General features: G+C 28.8%; 1 protein-coding gene across 4 annotated transcripts in view; it reads left to right on the forward strand.

Moving 5' to 3' along the window:
• Window positions 1-22942, forward strand: part of LOC122720631 (inositol 1,4,5-trisphosphate receptor) — a 39209-nt gene that overhangs the window by 10868 nt on the left and 5399 nt on the right. The window contains exons 3-31 of one of the 4 annotated variants that reach the window (XM_043947439.1): window positions 9492-9562; window positions 9702-9814; window positions 9930-10016; window positions 11240-11734; window positions 11817-11955; window positions 12143-12354; window positions 12457-12783; window positions 12857-13003; window positions 13075-13376; window positions 13455-13569; window positions 13642-13817; window positions 13912-14067; window positions 14152-14302; window positions 14403-14550; window positions 14900-14926; window positions 15232-15571; window positions 15651-15816; window positions 15907-16126; window positions 16221-16759; window positions 16837-16952; window positions 17038-17173; window positions 17248-17505; window positions 18046-18060; window positions 18703-18780; window positions 19587-19707; window positions 19804-19946; window positions 20362-20549; window positions 20617-20728; window positions 21549-21656. In XM_043947439.1, coding sequence (XP_043803374.1) covers window positions 9492-9562; window positions 9702-9814; window positions 9930-10016; window positions 11240-11734; window positions 11817-11955; window positions 12143-12354; window positions 12457-12783; window positions 12857-13003; window positions 13075-13376; window positions 13455-13569; window positions 13642-13817; window positions 13912-14067; window positions 14152-14302; window positions 14403-14550; window positions 14900-14926; window positions 15232-15571; window positions 15651-15816; window positions 15907-16126; window positions 16221-16759; window positions 16837-16952; window positions 17038-17173; window positions 17248-17505; window positions 18046-18060; window positions 18703-18780; window positions 19587-19707; window positions 19804-19946; window positions 20362-20549; window positions 20617-20728; window positions 21549-21656 — 5206 coding nt within the window. The remainder of the gene's footprint in view (window positions 1-9491; window positions 9563-9701; window positions 9815-9929; window positions 10017-11239; window positions 11735-11816; window positions 11956-12142; window positions 12355-12456; window positions 12784-12856; window positions 13004-13074; window positions 13377-13454; window positions 13570-13641; window positions 13818-13911; window positions 14068-14151; window positions 14303-14402; window positions 14551-14899; window positions 14927-15231; window positions 15572-15650; window positions 15817-15906; window positions 16127-16220; window positions 16760-16836; window positions 16953-17037; window positions 17174-17247; window positions 17506-18045; window positions 18061-18702; window positions 18781-19586; window positions 19708-19803; window positions 19947-20361; window positions 20550-20616; window positions 20729-21548; window positions 21657-22942) is intronic. The other 3 variants (XM_043947440.1, XM_043947441.1, XM_043947442.1) reach the window with 3 other exon arrangements.

Raw genomic sequence — 22942 nt, forward strand, 5'->3', positions numbered from 1 at the left:
TTAATTTTTTGACGCTTGTCTTTTCAATTGAATTCAGTTAAAAATAGATTTAACATGCATAGAAGAATAATAGAAGTAGAAAATAGGTCAAAATATAGGATTCTTTTAGAGGATATAGAATTAGGGAAATCTTAGAAAGTTGAGGTGTATGAATACTTGAACAAGAATACACGAAAGAAAAGAAAAATTCCTTTGTCTCGAATCTTGTCAATATCGTTTTAAATAATATATATATAGCGATTATTATTCGATTAACACTTTTTACCGATAATATTTAGAATCAATATAAACAACATGCCATTATTTCATCATTATTCAAATACTGAAATTCATTATAAAAATAAATTTTTAGAAAAAAATATATATTAAGAATTATATATTAATAAAACAAGAAAAATTTTATTCATCTCGACCATATATATATATATATATTTATATTCAGATAAAATGTACACGAAATATTCTGCCAATATTTTTGATAAGAGTCAGATCGACTATAGCAATCATTACGCAATCAAATATTTTATATCCGCTTAAATTTAAGATTAAATTTCTTCACGATCCAAGTCGTCGAGAATATTATATATTTCTTCCATCTCCTTTAGAATCATACTCAGGGGATTCGCATTGCCCATCTCGACCATTTATCTCGGTGTTTTCATTTTACCTTCGATAATCCATTTCCTTATCCGCCTGCGACATTTCACCCTCGCGTAAAAGGAAGAAAGGAACACAGGTTATTTCAATAATCTTAATGCACACGCTATATTCTCGACACTGTTCCACGCGATTAGTTTCCGGAACGATTAGATATTCCATCGGCAAACATCGGTATATCTCTCTCTCTCTCTTTCTCTTCTCCTTTGAGATCTTTCGGCGCCTTCTGCTTCTAATTTATTACTCTTATAACATTGGAATATATTACTTTTGAATTTAGATTCGTTTCTCGATAAATAACGCGTGGTGAAATCGAATCGAAAAGCTTGAGGGGTTGTTCAAAATTATGACTTTGTCTGTATATATATCTACACGGATAAGATTTCTGAATATTCGGAGCAAATTGCGAAGTTTTGCTAGAGACGAACGTACAATATATACGTGTATACATTATTCCTAAATATAAACTGTTATTAGTTTTATTATGTAGACACGTGTCTGCAGGTAGTTGTATGTAAATTTAGAGAAGCTTTGCGACGTATCTTTTTGATACATCATTGATACATTATATTATAAATATTAAGAAGTAACAAATTGTTCATTGCAACAAATTATGTACAACTAGAGTGCTGGTGTACACGATAGCAAGAAGTTTAAACATTTATTCGCCACTCTGCATATTTCCTGTCTTCGTAAAAATGAATATTGGAATTTAACGTGACTCGTGGAAAGAAAAAGCAAGTTTTTGAGATAAAAGTAAGAGGAGTGGATGCTCACGCGTGGATTGCAGATGTATTCTCGTAGAAGAAAAACTTTAAAGAAGGAAAAATTATCAGTTTAATATTCCTCTATGGTATATCGAAGTTTAAATTAATTTGAAGAAAAGTATATCGAAAAAAGTCATCGATTTCACGAACAGGCCCTGTAACGAGTCTTTTTTCCGTGTCGCTTTGCTAATCGGAGCAATGATTATACGCAATTCTCTCTCGACGAAGACCGGTTTCGGTGTAAAAAAAGGACAGGTATTTGCGTGCATAATTCCTCGCTTCAGTAATACCGAATCGAAAGGACATTATGGATTTATATGAACGACAACGATCCTCTAAATTACACGTATTATATCATCGTTTATGTAATTAATAGATGATGTAATATATAGGATGTAATATACATCACGTTAAAGGGAAACGAAATTTTCGTATGAAAAATAAGATTGGAAATTTAGATTATTTAGAGCGATTTATCACTTTCAAAATTAATCGAATTTCAAATTATTTCAAATTATTCAATTATTTTTCGATCCGTTTCATTTTTCCATTCGCAATGGTTCGAACGTCTATTTTTACGTCTATTTTTCAACGTTTGTCAACGTTGCACTCGCAAGAATAGAAATCATTATTCCAAAATTAATCTTTTTCCATGAAAAAGATCCGCCGAACATCAAAAACAGATTTTCTCTCCAGTTCGATCAGATTTCCATTCGCAAATATCAAAATTCAGCACAGCTCGATTCTCGAATTGTGGTTTCGATCCCTCTTCCACCTTTTCGACAACTCTTTCGCCAAAGTTATTTAATCGGCTTACAAATAAATGCCAGAGCAGCTGCCACTCGTCGAATAAATTTCTCCCCCTCGAGTGAGGGTATACGTGCTATTCTTTGCCCGCGTGTATTATCCGCGCGCTGATGCTCTTCGTGCCGGCACAAAGATAGGGCCGAGTCGATACCGGCAGGTAATAAGCCGATCTCTTTGTGATCGAGCCTGATCTGGTATCCGTACTGCGCGGACTTTTCAAAGGGTATCCTCCGCCTGGTCACGTTAATGTGCATCTTTAAACCATTATCGGGGAAACGCAGCATGGAGCAAAATAGTTTGCAGATAAACAGGAATGGGATTTTTCCTTAAAGAAAAGAGATCGTTATTTTTTTTTCTTCCTTTCTCTCGTCTAAATGGAGATTTTTCTTTTTCCTTCTTTGAAGCGTTTGAAATAGGCAATTACATTGCGTGAATAAGTTTTTTTTTTTATAATTAGATGCAATTATACTTATAATTTTTGGATTATTGGATAGAGTTTTGTGGGAAAAAGAATAATATCTGATTCTTGTGATTAATTGATTTCTGTTTCGAGGGAGTATTTTAAACGAAGCGTTTGCACGATTAATTTTTATCAATTTTAATCTTTTCTTTTTTTAGAGATTCGGTGGGAAAGATTATTTTTATATAAGATTATTTTTATATAAATAAACTAGTTAGTATCCGCTCAAATGAATTTCTGTCCTTTGTATTCACTTACATCACATGAAGTTTTCGTAATTATATTGAAATCACAAAAAAAAAAAAAAGAGGGAAGAATCAATATTGTTCTTTCACTGTTTGTTTCTATTCTAAATAGAGACTTTTCTGAAGAGAAGAGCTCTACAAAATTTTTGTTATACTTTCCTGAGGGAATCGAGGTGAAATCGCATGCACGAGGAAAATGGCGTAAAAAAAACTCGCTTGGTTGGTAAGCGAAAAAAAAAACTCATATACGAGTGTTTTGATGGTGCTTTGAGAAATTGCGTCACGTCCATCGATTCGAAACTGTCGTGCTTAACTTAGTCATGTTTTTAAACGTTACATTTTCTTACACTATTCTCTTTTCTTACGTTTGAAAAAGGAAATAGGTTAAGAGTGATATCAACACGTAATACAATATTTTCAAAAGAGAATTTTAAAATTACAAAAATTATAATAATCGTTTCAAAATTTATTTCCAATCGAAAATTAATGTTATATTAATGTTATATTCAAGATCGACACAAAAAATTGTTTCGTACATCGTTTCCAGTACAGGGATGATTGAACGAGAAAATGTTTTTGTGAAAACCACGAAAAATCGTTCGATATCGGAGAATTCGGTTCACAAATGATTTTGACACGATCCGTTCGAAGAGCGGCGTTAATCGCCAAGTCCCATTTAGATTTCTCCTGCACTCGAAAAACAGGTCAGGCACACTTTGCCCACTCCAGTGGCATTCACCGGCATGAATGGCCACTTAAATAAGATCCTGACGATCGAATCTGGTTTTGCGGAACGGGATCGCAACCAAGCTTCCGTACTTCGTTATTATCTCTCTTTTGTAGCGTTAGCCGAAGATAAACCGCTCTGAGTCGAGCGCTAAAGGCAAAGAGTATGCGTGCGTATGACTTGCGACGATGGCACGCGGTCCTTTTGCGTTTTAAAACGTACATGTATTATTCCTCGCGTTTTGTTCAAAAGATTTCAATTATTTGTAAATTTTGGTGCGAATTAATTGAAAGTATGGTATTCAAGGCAGGAATTTTTTAGAATTTCAATCATTAATATTTATTATATTTTGTAATATATGTATCTATAATTAAATAATTGAAAAAATAATATTGAATGTGCTTATATTTTTCTATACAATTATAATTTTTATATTCAATATCCAACATTATATTCTATGTTTGAAGAAAATTAATTTATTAGTTTGTTAAAAGAATCGTACTAGGAATAATTTAAAAAATTAATTTCAAGATTTCGATCCTATTTCTCTGCGATTTTTAATTTTCTATTATATATTCACCAAGCATAATAAGCATGTACGGTCTACAGTCTAACAGGCTGTGTTCTATCATCAATTTGGCGATAGCACGCGATAACACACTCTTTTTATCACAAAAATCGAAGCTTCAAAGTCGAGAGGAGAGAGTGCAGGATATTTTTTTTACGATGCTCGTATTGTGCTGTTTATTGGATGTCAGTTGTTATCGATACCTGTATGATGGTGATCGAGATATACTATATACTATAATTTGTGCTCTGGTCACAGTTCATCAAACCAAATCTCCGACCCAGTGAACGGAGTGTATCTACTAATTCCTGTTCTCTGCCAGCATTCTGATTGCACGGCCACTTGTCATTCTCCATAACAATGCACTCGATGCACTCGATGCACAAGCTCACGGTTCGTGAAAGGGGTGTAATTAACGTTTTGAAACAATCTATGCTTTCATTCATCAATTCCTCACCATTTCGATAATTATGATCTCTTGTTAATTAATTCATCAATTAACAATATTAATATATCGACAAATTATAAATTATAAATTGCAGACTGTCCAACGAATTATTATTTCAAAGTTGTTTGCTCCTGAATGATTATATATTGTTAGAATTTGTAACCAAGAAAATTTTTAATAATCTTCCAAGTGATTTAACCGATTATTAAATTTATTTATAGAAGAACGGTAATTCAAGATATTTTAATCACGATTAAAATTATGAACATCCATTAATATTTGTTGTAGCAATTCGTTATTACATCATGAAATTTCGATTATTAATTGAATCAATTGTAAGGAGCTTAAAATGATAAGTTTCGCTATTCTTATCGTTTTAAAGCAATATCGATGTTCCGTATGACGATCATTGATTTTATTATTTTCTCTTTTTTTTTTTTTTTTTTTCCCCCTCCCAAGATCTTTTAAGTATATCATACGATTGTTGCATGTTCGTTTTGCGTCAATGCTTAATTAACCAATAGATTAGATTGTCACCGATAATCATCCCATCAATCTTTTCTCGATAGATAGTTTCGTAATATTCAACCCTTACAATCGTGCTTCTATTCTTTCTCCTCTTTTACCACGTGTATACGCGTTATTAACAATTTTAAACGATCATCAACGAAGTTTATTAATAAAATTATCGAGGGTGTGGGACAGGGTAATTTATTGATCAGCAGAAAGTGCAGTAAGGTACGCGTATCGTGGATTCCATCCGCGAGAATTCATTATCCACCAATTCGTCTTGGAGACTCCGATTCGGGATAGTCCTTGAAATTATATTAATTGCATCTATGTAAATTTATGAAGCACATTCAAAATACTAGGAACGTGTGTCGCTTTCAGTTTCTTTACATCATCTTTACATCGATTCTGAGATAAAATTTATATATCCGCAGAATATTAATAACCAGATTGCGCAAGTTTACGCATTTATGGAAAATTTACAGAATACGCAAAAAAGATATAAAAAAACCCAAAAGAAAATATTAAGAAATTATTTGTAATATCGAAAGGAAGGGGACAGATTTTTATTTCAATTTCATTTCATCATAATTGTGTTCAACAAAAATATAAACTTTCACGAATATTTATCGATAAAATGTTTCCCATTTGTGCTTATAAATATATAATTTTTATAAATCATACAAGAGAAAAAAATAAAATATATAGGTATTTTAATTTTCGTTTAGAACGTCCTTGAAATTAAATAAATTAAGGAAAAGGATATCTCTCATGAAGAATATTCAAGAAATATTCTCGAATACTTGAAACGTTTCTGATAGATTTCTAAGCAAATAGCTTTTTCAAAAAAGATAACACGCATTACGTACGTGTTAAGTTCAAATTAACTCTTCTGTTTCGTTCGTAATATCTTTTCAATAGCAATTACAAGCTTCAATAATGGATCTAATATAATCGCAGTTATATGATGGACGTCATCAACGTGATTGAGGAAAGAGGTATATTTACGTTATATCGTTTTTTGCAAATACACATCGATCGAATAGCTATGTACCATCGTGTATATCGTGGATAACTCCTCTTCCAAAATTTACATGGCGTGCATGTGTCATCTTCTTGTTCGTTGAACCGAGTGAACCAACAGCTTCGACTTCGATACCAGGCCACTTCTCTATCGATTATTACGCACTGGTTAAAAACCAATATCGTGAATCGTATATTTACTTTCCTCTAAAAACGAAATTACAATTTTTTTTTCTTATTTTTTACACGCTTTGAAGATATTATTCGAAGATAATATTTCGAATTAAACGTCAATTGGATTTATGGACAATCTATAGATCTTTGGTGGAAAAGGTAAGTGATAGAATCGAGACTAGAGACTCTGTAATTCGATTAGAGACATATCGGATTTGGAATGAGTTAGCTCGTTTCGTTTTTTAGAGGAAGTTTTTAGTTTATTTATTTATTTGTTTTTCTTTATGTTATATTTATATGGTTAATAGTTTATTTCATTTTTTGCGAACGATTTTTTTTATGAACAATTATTAGGAAAAGTGGATGGAAGTGGATCGCGACATTCGAATAATTGGATCGCTTTGTTTCGATAAACAACTATTCTCTACGAATAGTTTTGTGACTTGGATCGAATTAATTGAATCTACGAATATTTGGGTTATTCGAGGAAACGTGAGCAATGGAATCAAGATCTCAGTTTCAAACGTATTGGACGATCAGTTGACCTCCTTTTGAAAAGAAATTGTTTTTCTTCAATTAGCGAAGATATTTCATGGAGATTGTTACTAACAAAATTTAATTTCAATTTACGTATTCGTATTGTACTCGAACAAGATAGATCGATCTTGTTTTGCAATTGAAATTGTTCTTCATTTCTTTTTTTTGATTTGGATATTCAGCTGATTCGAAATTGAATCTTTCGATCGAAAATCGAATCTGATAGATTTAATCATGGGTTATTAACAAGAGATGTGGGTGTCAGGGTCGAGATGTGGTTACAATTAGACGTATCGCGTTCGGATGTTCGCGGTTACACACCAGGTGTGTACACACGTCGATTCTCGTTGTTTGTCTATTGGAATCCACGTGCAACCTCGATTTATCGTATAATCGATTTCAATGGTGCAAATGTACAGACTGGATTCATTGTTTATGCATGCTTCGATATACAGAAAAAGATTATTCTCGAAATAGCGTAATCGGTTTCACGATTAATAATATTTAAGAGAATACAAGTATTTCCCTTTTGTTTGTTACGCGAACGATAAATAATTTGATCGAGTATCATTACAGAATGCAATATCATCCTATACATAATATCCTTTGAAACCTCTTCTTCTTTGTTGTTTTCTTTGCAAGATATATTATCCACACAATGGTTGATTTGTAGACGCTATATTTTCCATATTTTACCCATTTATCATGGAAGTTATGTAGATAGGAATAGTAACTTTCTGTTATTTTCTGTATTTCTTTGATCGACGATTTTAGAGATTAATTATCGAGATTTAATCATCGATCAACAATTTGTTACACATACATTATCCATCATATCAGTTTTCATAAAACTACCAGTCAAATATTTGTTTTATCAATCACTAACTTGAGATTTACGTTATTGTAAAAAATTCTAAATTTTTAATCGCGAATATTTTATTAATTATAATAACAGACAATAATGAATTAAATGTCAAAACTTCGTGAAAAAAAAAATATAAATATAAATATAAATGATCATCAAAATAAGAATATAATTCATCGAACAGATTATTTTACTTCGTGTGAATTTTGTAGCCTTTTGTATATTTTACTGAACATTTTTATTAGTTTTCCAAGTAGCCAAAACAGCTTACGTTTACGTATAAAAGAAGCCTAAATGCAATCTCGTTAGCTTTGTATTCTATTAGTGACCAACAAGATGTGGTTACTTATAGATAACCGAGTACTCGGTGAAACGGATGTAATCGACCGAGCCTTGTAATAACTTTCTTCTGTCCACTGATTAAAACAGCGTTTCTTAATTGTTATTCAGATAAGATTCGTTTTTATCTCTGATTCTGTTTCGCGTTAATCATCCATGGCGAATTCTGTGCTGCTGTTAACGCGAGTATTCCGTCGATCAATATGGTATCTTCGTCTCTGTCCAACTCATAAACACGCCTTTGTTGTGGCAAAATAATACTCTATTCCGTTTACATTCCCCGTGACGAATCTATTCTTACGTATTGACATTTTCTCTGACAGAATATGTTATATATTAATAATAAAGACGTTTTAATATTAATACGTATTAATCAGTTAAATTTGACACGTTTTTTTTTAAATCGTATGATATTTACTCGAATTAAAAGATTTTAAAAATTTCATGGAACGATAAATTGTTTTTTAAAATTCGTTCTAAAAAAAATATCTGGTGCAATTTCGAAAGGGTATCAAAAAAATATATTGGCTGCAATTTACCACAAATACGATTTACGTATCATTAAATTTTATTTTCTTTTTTCCCCAACACACACACACACACACACACACACACACACATATATATATATAATATTAATATAATATAAATGGTGTATTTAAAAAATTAAAAGATATTCAAGTTTCAATTCACGCTTTGATTCACACGAGTTTCATCAAGTTTCATCGAAAAATTATTAATGAAATAATTTAATGAAAACGACTTCGAAAGTTGTTCCATTTTCATTCCTCGTATATCATTCCATTGTAAAAAATAATTTACAACTACGGCTGACAACGGATACACAACAGTCGTATATCTTCATTCACGTTGAAAAAGTTCTTCTCCCCACTCTTCAAAGAAGGGGATGTAATTTGTTAGACTGGGAGCGTTGCACCTTCCCGAGGTCAGAATATTGCTCCACCGGAAGTGCACTTGTTCGTCGACGTGCGAGAACAGGACGGGCGACGAACAACGATATTTTGGCATATGAAAGCATCTCTCATCGCTGTGTGGCTTTAAAGCTCCCAGGCAAGACTTGGCCTGCCCCAATATCGATCTGTAGCTTGCTTTCGTTCGAGCTGGACCTCTTTTATTGTTATTTCACGACAATTTCCAAAGTGTTTTATCAAGTTTGAAAGCAATTTAGAATAATAATCGTAACTTCGAAACGAGTTTGAGTCGAAGAGTTGGATGGAATATTGGTATTAATTTTAGTAGGATTTATAGGATATTATTTTTTGTAAAAAGGAAATGGAAATTAATTTATATCTGTTAATGAAATTAAAATGTCAATCTTTCAAATAATTTTAATCATTTTTTAGATTGGTGGACGACAGATGCGTGGTATGTCCCGAAGCTGGAGATTTGTCAAATCCACCAAAAAAGTTCAGAGGTAGATTATCAGAATTAAGGATCATCATCATTACGATTAAAAATTTTATTTTTAATTTTTTTCAACTTGCTTTTTTTTCTAATTTTTCTTTTCTAATTATAATTAATATTTTATTGATATTTTTTGTTTAATCTTTCAGATTGTCTCTTCAAAATATGTCCTATGAATCGTTATTCCGCCCAAAAGCAATTTTGGAAGGCGGCGAAACAAAGCGCTGGCGGTACCGACGCGGTGCTTTTAAAAAGACTGCACGTGAGTTCGATTTTTCATGAAATATTTATTCACTTTTATTTATAAAAAAGTTAATAAAATTATTTATTGATTATCGATTAAATAAATGTTTTTCTTATTCGATGCAAATTGTTAGCATGCCGCTGAAATAGAAAAGAAGCAAAATGAGACTGAAAACAAGAAATTGTTGGGCAGTGTAGTCTCCTATGGTAACGTCGTCCAGGTAAGGAACAAATAATCCCCATTTTGTTTTTCTAATATTTTTATATATTTTTATATTGTCCCCGTTTTACGCGAAGTAAATCAATTTACCTTGCGCTACACGCTTCAAAAGGTCAGCTTTTGCTTTAGAACTCAAGGACAATTCTCTTTTATATAAAAGCTCGGGAGCTTAGCATTTCTGTAATAATGAAAATATTAAATAACACTTTCTGAATGAAACACTTGATAATAATCCATTTTTTTTTCTTTACCTTTAATACAAAATTTCATTTCTTTTCATTTAAACCCTATTGTTCTTGTGATGGAAGATCTGTTACATGAAAAATCACTGAATCTTCAAAAATATTTTCAATGCTTATTGTACATCTTTATTTTAAATTTAACAATAAATCATTTAATGAATCATTTGGCTAATTAAATATTAAATTTTATACTATATATAATATAATATTTTGCTTTCTTTTTACGTTCGTTTTATTGCTAAAACGACGCAAAACGATAACTAGCTGCCAATTAACAGAACCAACTTCCTATTTGTATACATACGTCATATAGAATTATCGCGGAAGGCATCGTTAAGATTCAAAACTATTGCTTCTAAACACGAAATTTCATCCCTGGAACAAAATAGCGGCTCCTGTAATTGTGTGCTGTTTTAAGTGTATGATCGAATTATTAATCGTATTCGTGGTGCTTTTAGCGTCAACAACTAGGGGAACAACGTTACGCGAAGTGACGGTCGCTAAATGTATTATATACACAGAGGCGAAATATCGTCACCTGACGAACGGGCTAGAATCTATGAACGCCATTAGACGTCTACTTACTTAACGTGATGCAATAACATTGGGTCTTTGTCGAACTATCGGGCTACTTTATTACTTCTTCCTCTATATGCACGGAAATTATAGTAGAGTTAAAATATATCCAAGAAGTGATTGATACGTTTTTTATTTTAGAATCTTATAACTTTTTTTTTATTCTTTATTATTTTTCTTATTTTTTTTCGAGGACAATGATTTTTTCAATAAATTATTGTATTTAATTATTAATAGCGATATATTTTTTATTTGTAAATTTTGCAATAGTTTGAAATAGTTTTAAATTTGAAGTATTTTAATATGATTATTATAATGTAAAAAAAAATCCAAAATAATATTTATCCTATTTACGATAATTACATAATTTTAATTTAAAAACGTATTATGCAAATTCTTCTTTTAGCTATTACATCTCAAATCCAATAAATTTTTGACGGTGAACAAGAGACTTCCGGCGCTCCTCGAAAAAAACGCGATGAGGGTGTATTTAGACGCGAATGGAAACGAGGGCTCTTGGCTCTATATAATGCCCTTCTACAAGCTTCGAAGTGACGGAGATAGTGTGGTAGTTGGTGACAAAGTGATTTTGGAACCAGTGAATGCTGGAAGACAAGGATTGCATGTGGCCGCTAATTATGAATTGAGCGACAATCCTGGTTGCAAGGAAGTGAACGTTGTGAATTCAGCCACGTCTTGGAAAGTAACGTTATTTATGGAGCACAGAGAGAATCAGGAGGAGATTTTAAAGGGTGGAGATGTCGTTCGACTGTTTCATGCAGAGCAAGAAAAATTTCTCACAATGGATGAGTACAAGAAGAAGCAACATGTGTTTCTTAGGACCACTGGTAGAACGAGTGCCACTGCTGCTACGAGTAGTAAAGCTTTGTGGGAGGTTGAGGTAAACAAATGGTTTCTTAATGCCAATAAGATATTGCTATAGTTATTAATAGAGAAATTTCAATTAATTATTTTTTCTGCAGGTAGTTCAACACGATCCTTGCAGAGGAGGAGCTGGTCATTGGAACTCTTTGTTCAGATTTAAACATTTGGCGACAGGGCAATACTTGGCTGCAGAAATTGACACCGACGAACCACGTGAGACCACAAAAGGCAAGCGTGGTAAGATAGATATCTCTGTGTAAAGTAGCATCAACGAGTGGCTTCAAGGATTGTATACGTCAAATTATCTTTTTATGCATGTTGTAAGAGTAAAGAAACTTTTCATAGTTGTACAATAAATATTCGTAATTTCTGTGTTTAATGTCTTTGTAAATATAAATAAGATATATAATTGTTTAATTTGTAGATCCCCCAGGACCGGTATATAGATTAGTATCAGTACCACATAGTAATGAAATAAGTTCCTTATTCGAGTTGGATCCAACTACATTAACGAGAGGCGATAGTTTAGTTCCACAATCTTCCTTCGTTAGATTACATCATATATGTACAAATACCTGGGTTCATTCGACTAGTGTACCAATCGATAAAGATGATGAAAAACCTGTTATGTCAAAGGTATTTTAATAAAACTATAACTAATAAGTATATATTATAATCTGTTCAATTATATCTATTATATCTTTTTTAAAATGACACTTGTCTCAATTATATTATAAGGTTGGCTGTGCCATTAACAAAGAAGATAAAGAGGCTTTTGCTTTAAGATCTGTATCGCCAGTCGAGGTGCGAGATCTTGATTTTGCAAACGATGCTTGTAAAGTATTAGCATCGATTAGTAGCAAACTGGAAAAGGGAACGATTTCACATAATGAAAGACGAGCCGTAACCAGTTTATTACAAGATATAGTATATTTTATAGCTGGTTTAGAAAATGAGCAAAATAAATCCGAAGCTTTAGATTTAATCGTTACTAATGCAGTTAGAGACCGACAAAAGTTATTACGAGAACAATATATACTTGGTCAATTATTTAAAATACTTCAGGTATTATAAATTGTCAAATGTTTCGTTAAATCTAAATTTTAGATATGTAACTTTTCTAAAGTTTTATTCGTAGGCTCCATTCTTAGAGTCTGCAGAAGGTGAGGGACCATTTCTTAGGATAGAAGAATTGAACGATCCACGACACGCGCCGTATAAATATATGTTTCGTTTATGTTATCGAATACTTAGATTATCTCAACAAGATTATCGAAAAAATCAGGTATTATATATAATTGTAGCTTATTTTTAATTATATCGATCAAATTTTTACTAATTTATTTTATAAAACAGGAATACATTGCAAAACATTTTGCTTTTATGCAAAAACAAATTGGATACGATATTTTGGCGGAAGACACTATTACTGCATTATTACATAATAATAGAAAATTATTAGAAAAGCATATCACGGCGGCAGAAATTGAAACTTTTGTAGGACTTGTAAGAAAAAATATGCACAATTGGGAATCTAGATTCCTGGATTATTTATCAGATTTGTGTATTTCTAATAGAAAAGCAATTGCCGTGACACAAGAATTAATTTGCAAAAGTGTATTAAGTGAAAAAAATAAAGATATTTTAATAGAAACTAAGTAAGATATACTTCATTAATAATAATAATTTTATTTATATAAATTCATATACGATTGTTATTATTATTTTTCTTCTAGAATGACGAAAACCCAAGTTGAGGTTGAAGAGTTAGATGAGAAACAAGAGAATGATGAACCGCGGATTACTGTGATGGAAGAATATGAAATTTTCCTTATATGGAATAATGGAACAGTTAGTATTGTAATAAATATTTTTAAATTTATATTTATATAGTTTATTCATAATTTTTAATGATATCTGCAGAAATCAATGTCATTAAATGAGTTATCAAGGGGAGCAAAGATAGGCAATGTCCAAGACGCAGCAATATTGGATTACTATAGGCATCAATTAAATCTTTTTAGTAATATGTGTTTAAATAGACAATATTTGGCATTGAATAACTTATCACCCCATTTGGATATTGGTCTTATACTTAAGTAAGTAAAAATAATATCATCATTATTAAATAATTATTTATACTATAAAATATACTATAAAATATACTATAAAATATTTTTATGAAAAATTTAGATGTATGGAGGATGAAACAGTACCATATGAATTGCGCGCATCATTTTGCCGACTTATGTTACATCTTCATGTTGATAGAGATCCACAAGAGCAAGTTACGCCAGTTAAATATGCTCGACTGTGGTCTGAAATTCCTTCGAAAATGAGTATTAATGAGTATGTGAAAAGAGAATTACATAATATAGGAAGTAATTGTATATGTTTTGATATCTTTAAAATATGTATTGTGTTTGCTTTTAGTTATGATGCAAACAGGATGCGGGATCAAAATAAAGAAGCTGTACGTGCTAAATTTAGCGCAACTATAATGTTTGTAGAAGATTATTTGTGTAATGTTGTAGCAAAAATGTGGTCCTTTGCTGATCAAGAACAAAATAAACTTACATTTGAAGTAAGATATTATATTAAATATATTTTATATCTAAAAGAATTTATAAAATAAATTAAAAGAAATTATATAATGTTATTTTAATATTTTAATATTGTTTTAGGTCGTTAAATTGGCACGTGATTTAATTTATTTTGGATTCTATAGTTTCAGTGATCTTTTGAGATTAACGAAAACATTACTCAGTATTTTGGATTGTATTTCAGAAAATGATGTAGCCGATGGAAAAATTCCAACTGGTGAAATTGATTGTAAGTCCATCGTAAAATTGTTTTTTTATTAATAGAAACACAATTAACACATCGTTTGGATGTAATATTCCTTGTATAACATTATTAATTCCCGATAAATGTATCCTTTCTTTACACCATAAAATGTCACTGTATCTTTTCCTTTTACATTATGTAAATATTTAATACCGAATAAATAAATGATATCATAAGCCTTTTAACATCCATGTATATAAGTTAACAATATAATTATTTTGATAGTATGTAGATAAATTAATAATATAAGTAAATAAATATACACTTTATATATACGCACATATTTTGATATATTTTTAAGTGATTAACTAACTAATATTGAAAACTTCTAAAGCTGATTCTGTGGATTCTAAGGACATAGGTAATATATTATTGCGAATTAATTAGGTAGCATGTTATTTTGTAATATTTTTTGCACTTCTATTTGTTTCACATCTCCCTTTGATACTTTCCTTTTCAATTTTATTTTAAATCGGTTTTGTGTTAAAAAATATAAATATTTTATTAAAAGCAGCGATCTCAAATAATATAACTATATTTAATCTTAATTCAATTTTAAAACTTGAAGTTACTTTTTTTTTAAATTTATAAAAAAGATTTTAAACTTTAAATTACTTTATTTAATAAATTAAGAACACATTTAAAAGTGTTTATAATATTTAATAGCGGAAGGTGGAGTATTAAGATGTATTGGAGACATGGGTGCAGTAATGACGAGCTTAACACTGGGACCAGCAGGACAAGTATTAGCAGGAAGTTCTTCTCCAAGACCAAAACCACTTTTAAAGAAAGAATATCCTCTGGTGATGGATACAAAATTGAAAATAATCGAAATTTTACAATTTATACTTGATGTTCGATTGGATTATAGAATTTCTTGTTTATTGAGTATTTTCAAACAAGAATTTGATGAAACTGAAAGAGCGTCTGGTGATTTGAGTCTTGGCCAGAAAACTATTGATTTAGAATTAATAGGTACACAAGCGGAGGGTATATTTGGTAGCAGGTAATATATTATTCATTTTTTATAATATTTTTTTTATTTATTTATATTAAATAAATATTTCATAAATTATTTTATTTAGCGAGGAATGTGTGGCGTTAGATTTAGATGGACAAGGTGGTAGAACATTTCTGCGTGTTTTACTCCATTTGGCAATGCATGACTATCCTCCATTGGTTTCCGGAGCATTACATTTGCTTTTTAGGCATTTTAGTCAAAGACAAGAAGTTTTACAAGCATTTAAACAAGTATGTTTAACATTAAATTTAAATATTATTTATAATGTTATCGTATAATATAAATGAAAAAATATAAATTTATTAAATTATTGTAAATAGGTTCAACTTTTGGTTTCCGATAGTGATGTTGAATCTTACAAACAAATAAAGTCAGATTTGGATGTTTTAAGACAATCAGTTGAAAAATCGGAACTTTGGGTTTATAAATCTAAAGCATCAGAAGAACATGGTAACAAAAAAAAGAAAAATAAAGAAGACGAAGATGATGGAGCTACTCCTCGTAAAGCACCACCACAACTATCTACGACGGATAAAAAAGGTTTTGTTAATAATTTTTTTTAAATAAAATATTGAAATAAGTTGAAAAATCAAAGGCAAAATTTTCCTAATATAAATATTATTTATAATTATAGGATCTGCAATAGATTTAGATATTGGTCCACCATTACATGCAGATCAAGCGGAGGAATACAAAAAAATACAACAAATTCTAATTCGAATGAACAAATTATGTATCCAAACGATAGGTGGTCAAATAAAACCACGAAAACATGAACAAAGACTTTTACGTAATGTTGGAGTACACACAGTTGTTTTAGATTTATTACAAGTTCCATTTGATGCGAAAGAAGATGTTAGAATGAATGAGTTAATGCGATTAGCACATGATTTTTTGCAAAATTTTTGTTTAGGAAATCAACAAAATCAAGTTCTATTGCATAAACAATTAGATTTATTTTTAAATCCTGGTATACGTGAAGCTCAAACGATATGTAGTATTTTTCAAGATAATTCGACTTTGTGCAATGAAGTAAGTGCTAAAGTGATACAGCATTTTGTACATTGCATAGAAACTCATGGAAAACATGTGCAATATTTAAAATTTCTTCAAACAATAGTAAAAGCCGAAAATCAATTTATCAGAAAATGTCAGGAAATGGTGATGCAAGAAGTAAGTGATACTAATTTGAAAAAATAAATTCATTTATATTTAAAAATATGTAAATTATTAATAATTGTTTTTTTTAGTTGGTTCAAGCAGGTGAAGACGTTTTAGTTTTTTATAACGATCGAGCTTCTTTTAATCATTTTGTGGAAATGATGCGATCTGAACGACATCGGATGGATGAAAGTAGCCCACTTAAGTATGTGTTTAAAATATATAACAATAGTTATAATTATGATAATTATATATTTTATGTATATATAAATATATAATATATATTTTAGGTATCACGTAGAATTAGTTAAATTATTAGCTTGTTGTACAATGGGCAAAAATGTTAATACTGAAATTAAATGTCACAGTCTTTTACCACTAGATGATATTGTTGCTATGGTATCACATCCGGATTGTATACCAGAAGTAAGTTATTTGATAATTGTTTCTGAAAAAAAAATATATTTTTGAAATAAATTACAAATAATTATATTTTATAGGTAAAAGAAGCATACATAAATTTTCTTAATCATTGTTACATTGATACAGAAGTAGAAATGAAAGAAATCTACACATCAAATCATATGTGGTCATTATTTGAAAAATCATTCATTGTAGATATGGGAATTATAGCAACAGCTACGCATGATCGCGAACATGCTGATATATCTCTGGAAAATTATGTGACAGGTTGCCTAATGAATATCATTACAACGTTCTTTAGCAGTCCATTTTCAGATCAAAGTACCACAGTACAGGTATTGTATTTTTCTATTTTATTTTTTAAAATAAACTTCATGGTTTTCGTTTTTTCTTGGAAATATATTTATAAAATTTCAATTCGAATCTATATTATAATTGGCTTAAATGTTAAATTTAACAAAATTATTTATCTTTGTTATTTATGAAACTTGTCACACGAATTTTCGAACTAATATTAATAGTTATTTAATGGATTTGACACTCTAATTTATTAAGCACATCAATTTATGTACACAAATAATTAATAAGCAGAACAAAAATTATTTTTTACTATATGTATTTATGTAATTTTAATAATAGCACAAATTTATCATTTTTTCACATAATATTAATTTTTTTTATTGATTTATTTATGATTATATTTATTTCTATTAAATTTTAAATTGTACAGTTAATATTATTTGTATAATGAGATATATAGCAAACTAATAAGATATTATTGTTTTTTAGTATTCTAATTATAGTTATATAAGTAAATATCTTAATATAAATACTTAAAAATTAAATATTTATTATGTTTCATTACTTAACTGAAGTGCATCGTAATGGAGGTAATTTTTCGAAAACGATATGGAGTTAAATTAGAACTAACGTAATAATTAGAATTTTTTAAAATTGTATGATTTTTATCATAGTAACTTATAAATATAATAATATAATATAAAAATTTTTTTGAATATTAATTTAATTTTCAAATATATATACAATATAAGTATAATACAATATAAGTATAATAAATAAACATAAAGTAATTAAGTTAACATAAAGTAATTACATGCAAAAATCTGTGCAATTACTCCATTATTTAATTTATCTGATTAATTTCTCGCTTTGCATGATGAACACATTAATTTAGATTTATTTAGAAGCCAAGTACATATCACACATTTATGAAGGCATTAATATTTATTTAAATAATCATTTGTTTTATTTCATTTAATACTTCATAATATATGTATATTTTTTTTTATATCGGTATATTTGTTTGTTTATCCTGGTACGCCAAAGTAATATTATAAATTAATAATTATAGCGATAATATATTTTTTGATGTGTGCTTGGTAATTGGTGATTGCATCAGCGGCATGTTCTGTGTTTTTGGCATGCAACACCTGGCCTTCTTTGACTCATCAACATTGGTTTACTGGGTCTGGGTGCTGGGTCTATATGGTGGTGGGTTGATTTACTAATAGAAACATCTCCACGAGGCTAGACTTTATTGGAACATCAAGGAAAGTGACCGGATTACTGATACTAATCTTGCTGGCTATGTGAGTACCAGTATTAAAAAAATGTCCAGTTATGAGCAACTGTAAATATACTTGCAATATTAATGTGATACAGTATAATTTGATGATTAGATTTGAGATTAAAAAAAAGAAAATTTTATTCATTATTCATCATTGTACATATTTTTTACTATATATAATACTATATATATAATCTTTTTAATTTAAAAAATGTTGTATAAATATTCATTTTTGTAAATATATTTTTATATAATTCAATAATAGCACAACTTAAAGAAAATTGAAAAATATAAATATGATTCATTAATGATATTTTTCACATTCCAAAATTTAGATATTGTAAATATAAACTCTAATATGTATTTGGATTAAACTAACACATTCACTGTCTTTAATGACTAAGCTTGCTATATAAGTTAAATACTAACCAAATCTTATTTTATTTGGAATACTCTTCTATATCTATCCTTTTGCATTTTATGCAGCATGAATCTGTGATTTAACATATATGAAACTATTTTTTTATTGAAGCTTGGCAATGAGTGTGTTATATTACATACAAAAAATAATTATAATATTAATTATAATTATAATTTTATTATATAATAATAATATATAATGTATAATAATAATTATAATTATAATATTTTATTATATTATGAATATATAATAAGTGTATCTGCTTTGTATAAATTTAAATAAAAGTTATAATATAAAAAATAAATACAATATAAGATAATTAATAATATATATTTATATATTTATATATATATATACATATATAATAAATTTTAATGATATTAAAAGAAATTTTTTTTTTATAATAGACTCGACAACCTATATTCGTTCAATTACTTCACGCGGCTTTTAAAGTTTCACAATGCTCATGGCTAAATGCTGGTCAAAGATTTAATGTTGAAAATTGTATACGAACGTTGTCGGATGTAGGTAAGTTTGTTTAAATTGCAGAATTCATTGTATAAATTTAAGACTTTTTAATATATTCATTTTATATTTATAAAAAAATATTATTTAAATCATCAGCTAAAGGGAGAGGTATTGCCATTCCAACAGATTTAGAAAGCCAAGTTGCTTCTATGTTTAATAAAGCAGCAATGCTTAGTAGACAAACAAGTAAATGGCTTCAAGCTGCAAAACAACCAAAGATAGAACGTACGCAAAGTCAGGTAATTTTTTTTGAAAAATTTATTTCAAAAATCAGTTAATTAAAATCCTTTTGATTTTTATTAATTTTTATATTATATATTGAATGATTATAATTATAATTGATATGATCTTTGAATGTATAGAGTGACTTAATTTGTGAGGAAGATAACAAAGAGAAAGATCAGGTATAAGTCACTCATAAAAATTTGAGTTTAGTAGCTTAATATGATTTTAGTGCTTTAGTATAGTTTAATGTTAGTGAACCCTAGTTTGCGAATAGTATCCAAAACTACGAACAAATAGGATATTATATGTATAATAAAATAACAGAATTATTATTAGATATATAATATATTAGAAAAAATATTTATATTTTTAATTATTATGATATTAAATATTTTTTTAATTATTATGAAATAATATATCTTTATATAGCTGATGCGTTTGGATCGAAGTATCATAGAAGGTTTACAAGATATAGTATCGTTATTAGAAGAACAATTGAAACCACTAGTTCAGTCAGAATTATCTTTATTAGTGGATATACTCTATCGACCAGAATTACTATTTCCAGCTGCGACTGACGCTAGAAAACGATGCGAAAATGGCGGCTTTATCAAAAGGTGAATAATTTTCTATAATTAATATTATTTTAATATATTTTATCACCAATAATTCTATATTGTTCAGATTAATCAAACATACCGAAAAATTACTTGAAGAGAAGGAGGAAAAATTATGTGTAAAAGTGTTAAGGACTCTTAGAGAAATGATGGCTATTGACCCTGAATATGGAGAAAAAGTGAGTTCTACAATATTATATTTTGCATGTGATTACAAGAATCATATCTATTATATGAAGAGAATCACAGATATTATGGAAAAGGGCATTCAGTTGTTTCCGACAAAATGTTATTAATATTAATTAACGGTGACAAATCCTTTAGGCATGCTTTATTTATTACATTAATTAGTTTAATATTAATAGATCTTTTGGAATGTAATAGAGATTGATATTATTGCCTTTAATAATGTATTGATACATTTAACAATTTCAGCAATTTTCGAGCTTACAACAAATGCGATAAATTAAATGCATGCGCAAATTTGGTAGATATGTAAGTTTTCGGCGAATATAAAAAATCATTATTATTAATATATTATCAAAAATATTAGCAATCATAAGCTAATTCATTTTTATCGCTTTTTTAAATTAAAATTATATTAACACTCTATTGCATCAAGAGGGAAAGATTTTGAAAATATTATTTGGAGCATGCCATTTTTAATTGGGATTTGCTGCCGTTAATTAGCACCGCACCTCAATTGATTAAACATGTTATAGCTCTAAATGAACCTACATTTACGAAAATTTGTGTCTCCATATCCATTCGTTCTTTACATGTTTGCCGAAAAGCTAAATGCCCATATGTTCACGGCACATTTTAGATAATCAGCATATACACGATTGACAGTTATTTTAGTTAGCATATATAAAATAAAGCGAATGAAGTGAAACATATAATAAAATCTTTTATACTACAAAGATTTAAATAACAGTGGGTGAGTAGGTTTCGTAGAATAGATATGTAGGTAAAGATGTTTTCATGCTGCAAACGAAGAGCGAAGATGTCTTGGAAAAAGAAGAAACAGAGCAGAAGGCCGAGTCACAAGTTGGAACAGACTCTGTCGATGAGTCTGAAACTCGTCCAATGACTCAGCAAGAGCGGGTAAAAATTAAAGTAGATAACAACGGTAATTTGTGGGCACAACGTATATAAATTGACAACATGAATTTGATTTAATGCGAGTTTATCTTACCATCACTATCGTTATTTATTATATATTTTTATAAGTTTCGATATTAGATATTTTTTTGTTTTAATTGTTACATGCAATATAATATAGGGCATCCCGTTGATACATAAGGAATTTATAATCTGCCAATATTAATATTAAAAGCATATATATATATATTATATATTAATTATATTTTACAATTTTATGAAATTTAAATATATGTTTTTTAATAATTGTTTATAACAATCTGCGTAATATAATGCATAATGAAATTTGCTTTAGAGAACAAATATAATGTACGTTGTGTAGGTACCTTATATGCATGTGCTTGATTGATTTCATTACATACACTATAGTTCATTTTATCTACTGTACTCTATCATATTCTTATATTAATTCTTCCTTTTTAATAGGTAGGATATAAGCACTATTATATAATATAGGTATATGATCTCGTGTATAAAAATAATTATGATTTACGATATAAAATTGATATTATAATTATGTCGATTTTTTTTTTTTTACATGAGCATTTGAATTGATAAGCAAATAATTATTTGAATAAGTTGAATAATTTCAACTTATCGTGAATCAAAATTTCTATAAAATTTTTAAATCATTATTTTACCTAGTGTAAAATAACTCTCTAAATATATTTCAGTATGGGCATAGAGTTTAGAAATAGAAAAAAATAAGAAAGTACAGTATATGTACATATATTTTTATTACAAATAGGGTGTACCAATACGTCTCTAGATTTTTTATCATTTTTTAATATTAAATTATAATATATATCCTTTGTAGTATGAGAACAAAACATAGAATGTAGAATTCAGATTGCATTTTAAATATATAGAATTATTAAGCAATTAAATAAGTATATTAGATTGCAAAAATGTACACATATAGTACATCTACATATACTGTATCTAAAACAATTCATTCTTTTTTGTTATTCCCTTATTTTTAATACATTAAACATCTCTCTGTACAATTCACAAAGTCTATCTATTTAATTTTGCATTTTTCCTCAAAATTTCCAATCTCAACGTAATTTTGTTATATATTTTTTAAAATATATCACAATACTTTTAATAAAAATTAATTTTTTCATATTTTTGTTTTCACATAAAGCCAATTAAAATATATATTAAAATATAAAAAGCTGCAAGTATTTTTCTTATTCTAAAGCACAAGTAATGTATATACACATCGA

Source organism: Apis laboriosa, unplaced genomic scaffold (genome assembly GCF_014066325.1).
Source record: "Apis laboriosa isolate Shangri-la unplaced genomic scaffold, ASM1406632v1 scaffold12_cov154, whole genome shotgun sequence".
NCBI classification, from domain to species: Eukaryota; Metazoa; Arthropoda; class Insecta; order Hymenoptera; family Apidae; genus Apis; species Apis laboriosa.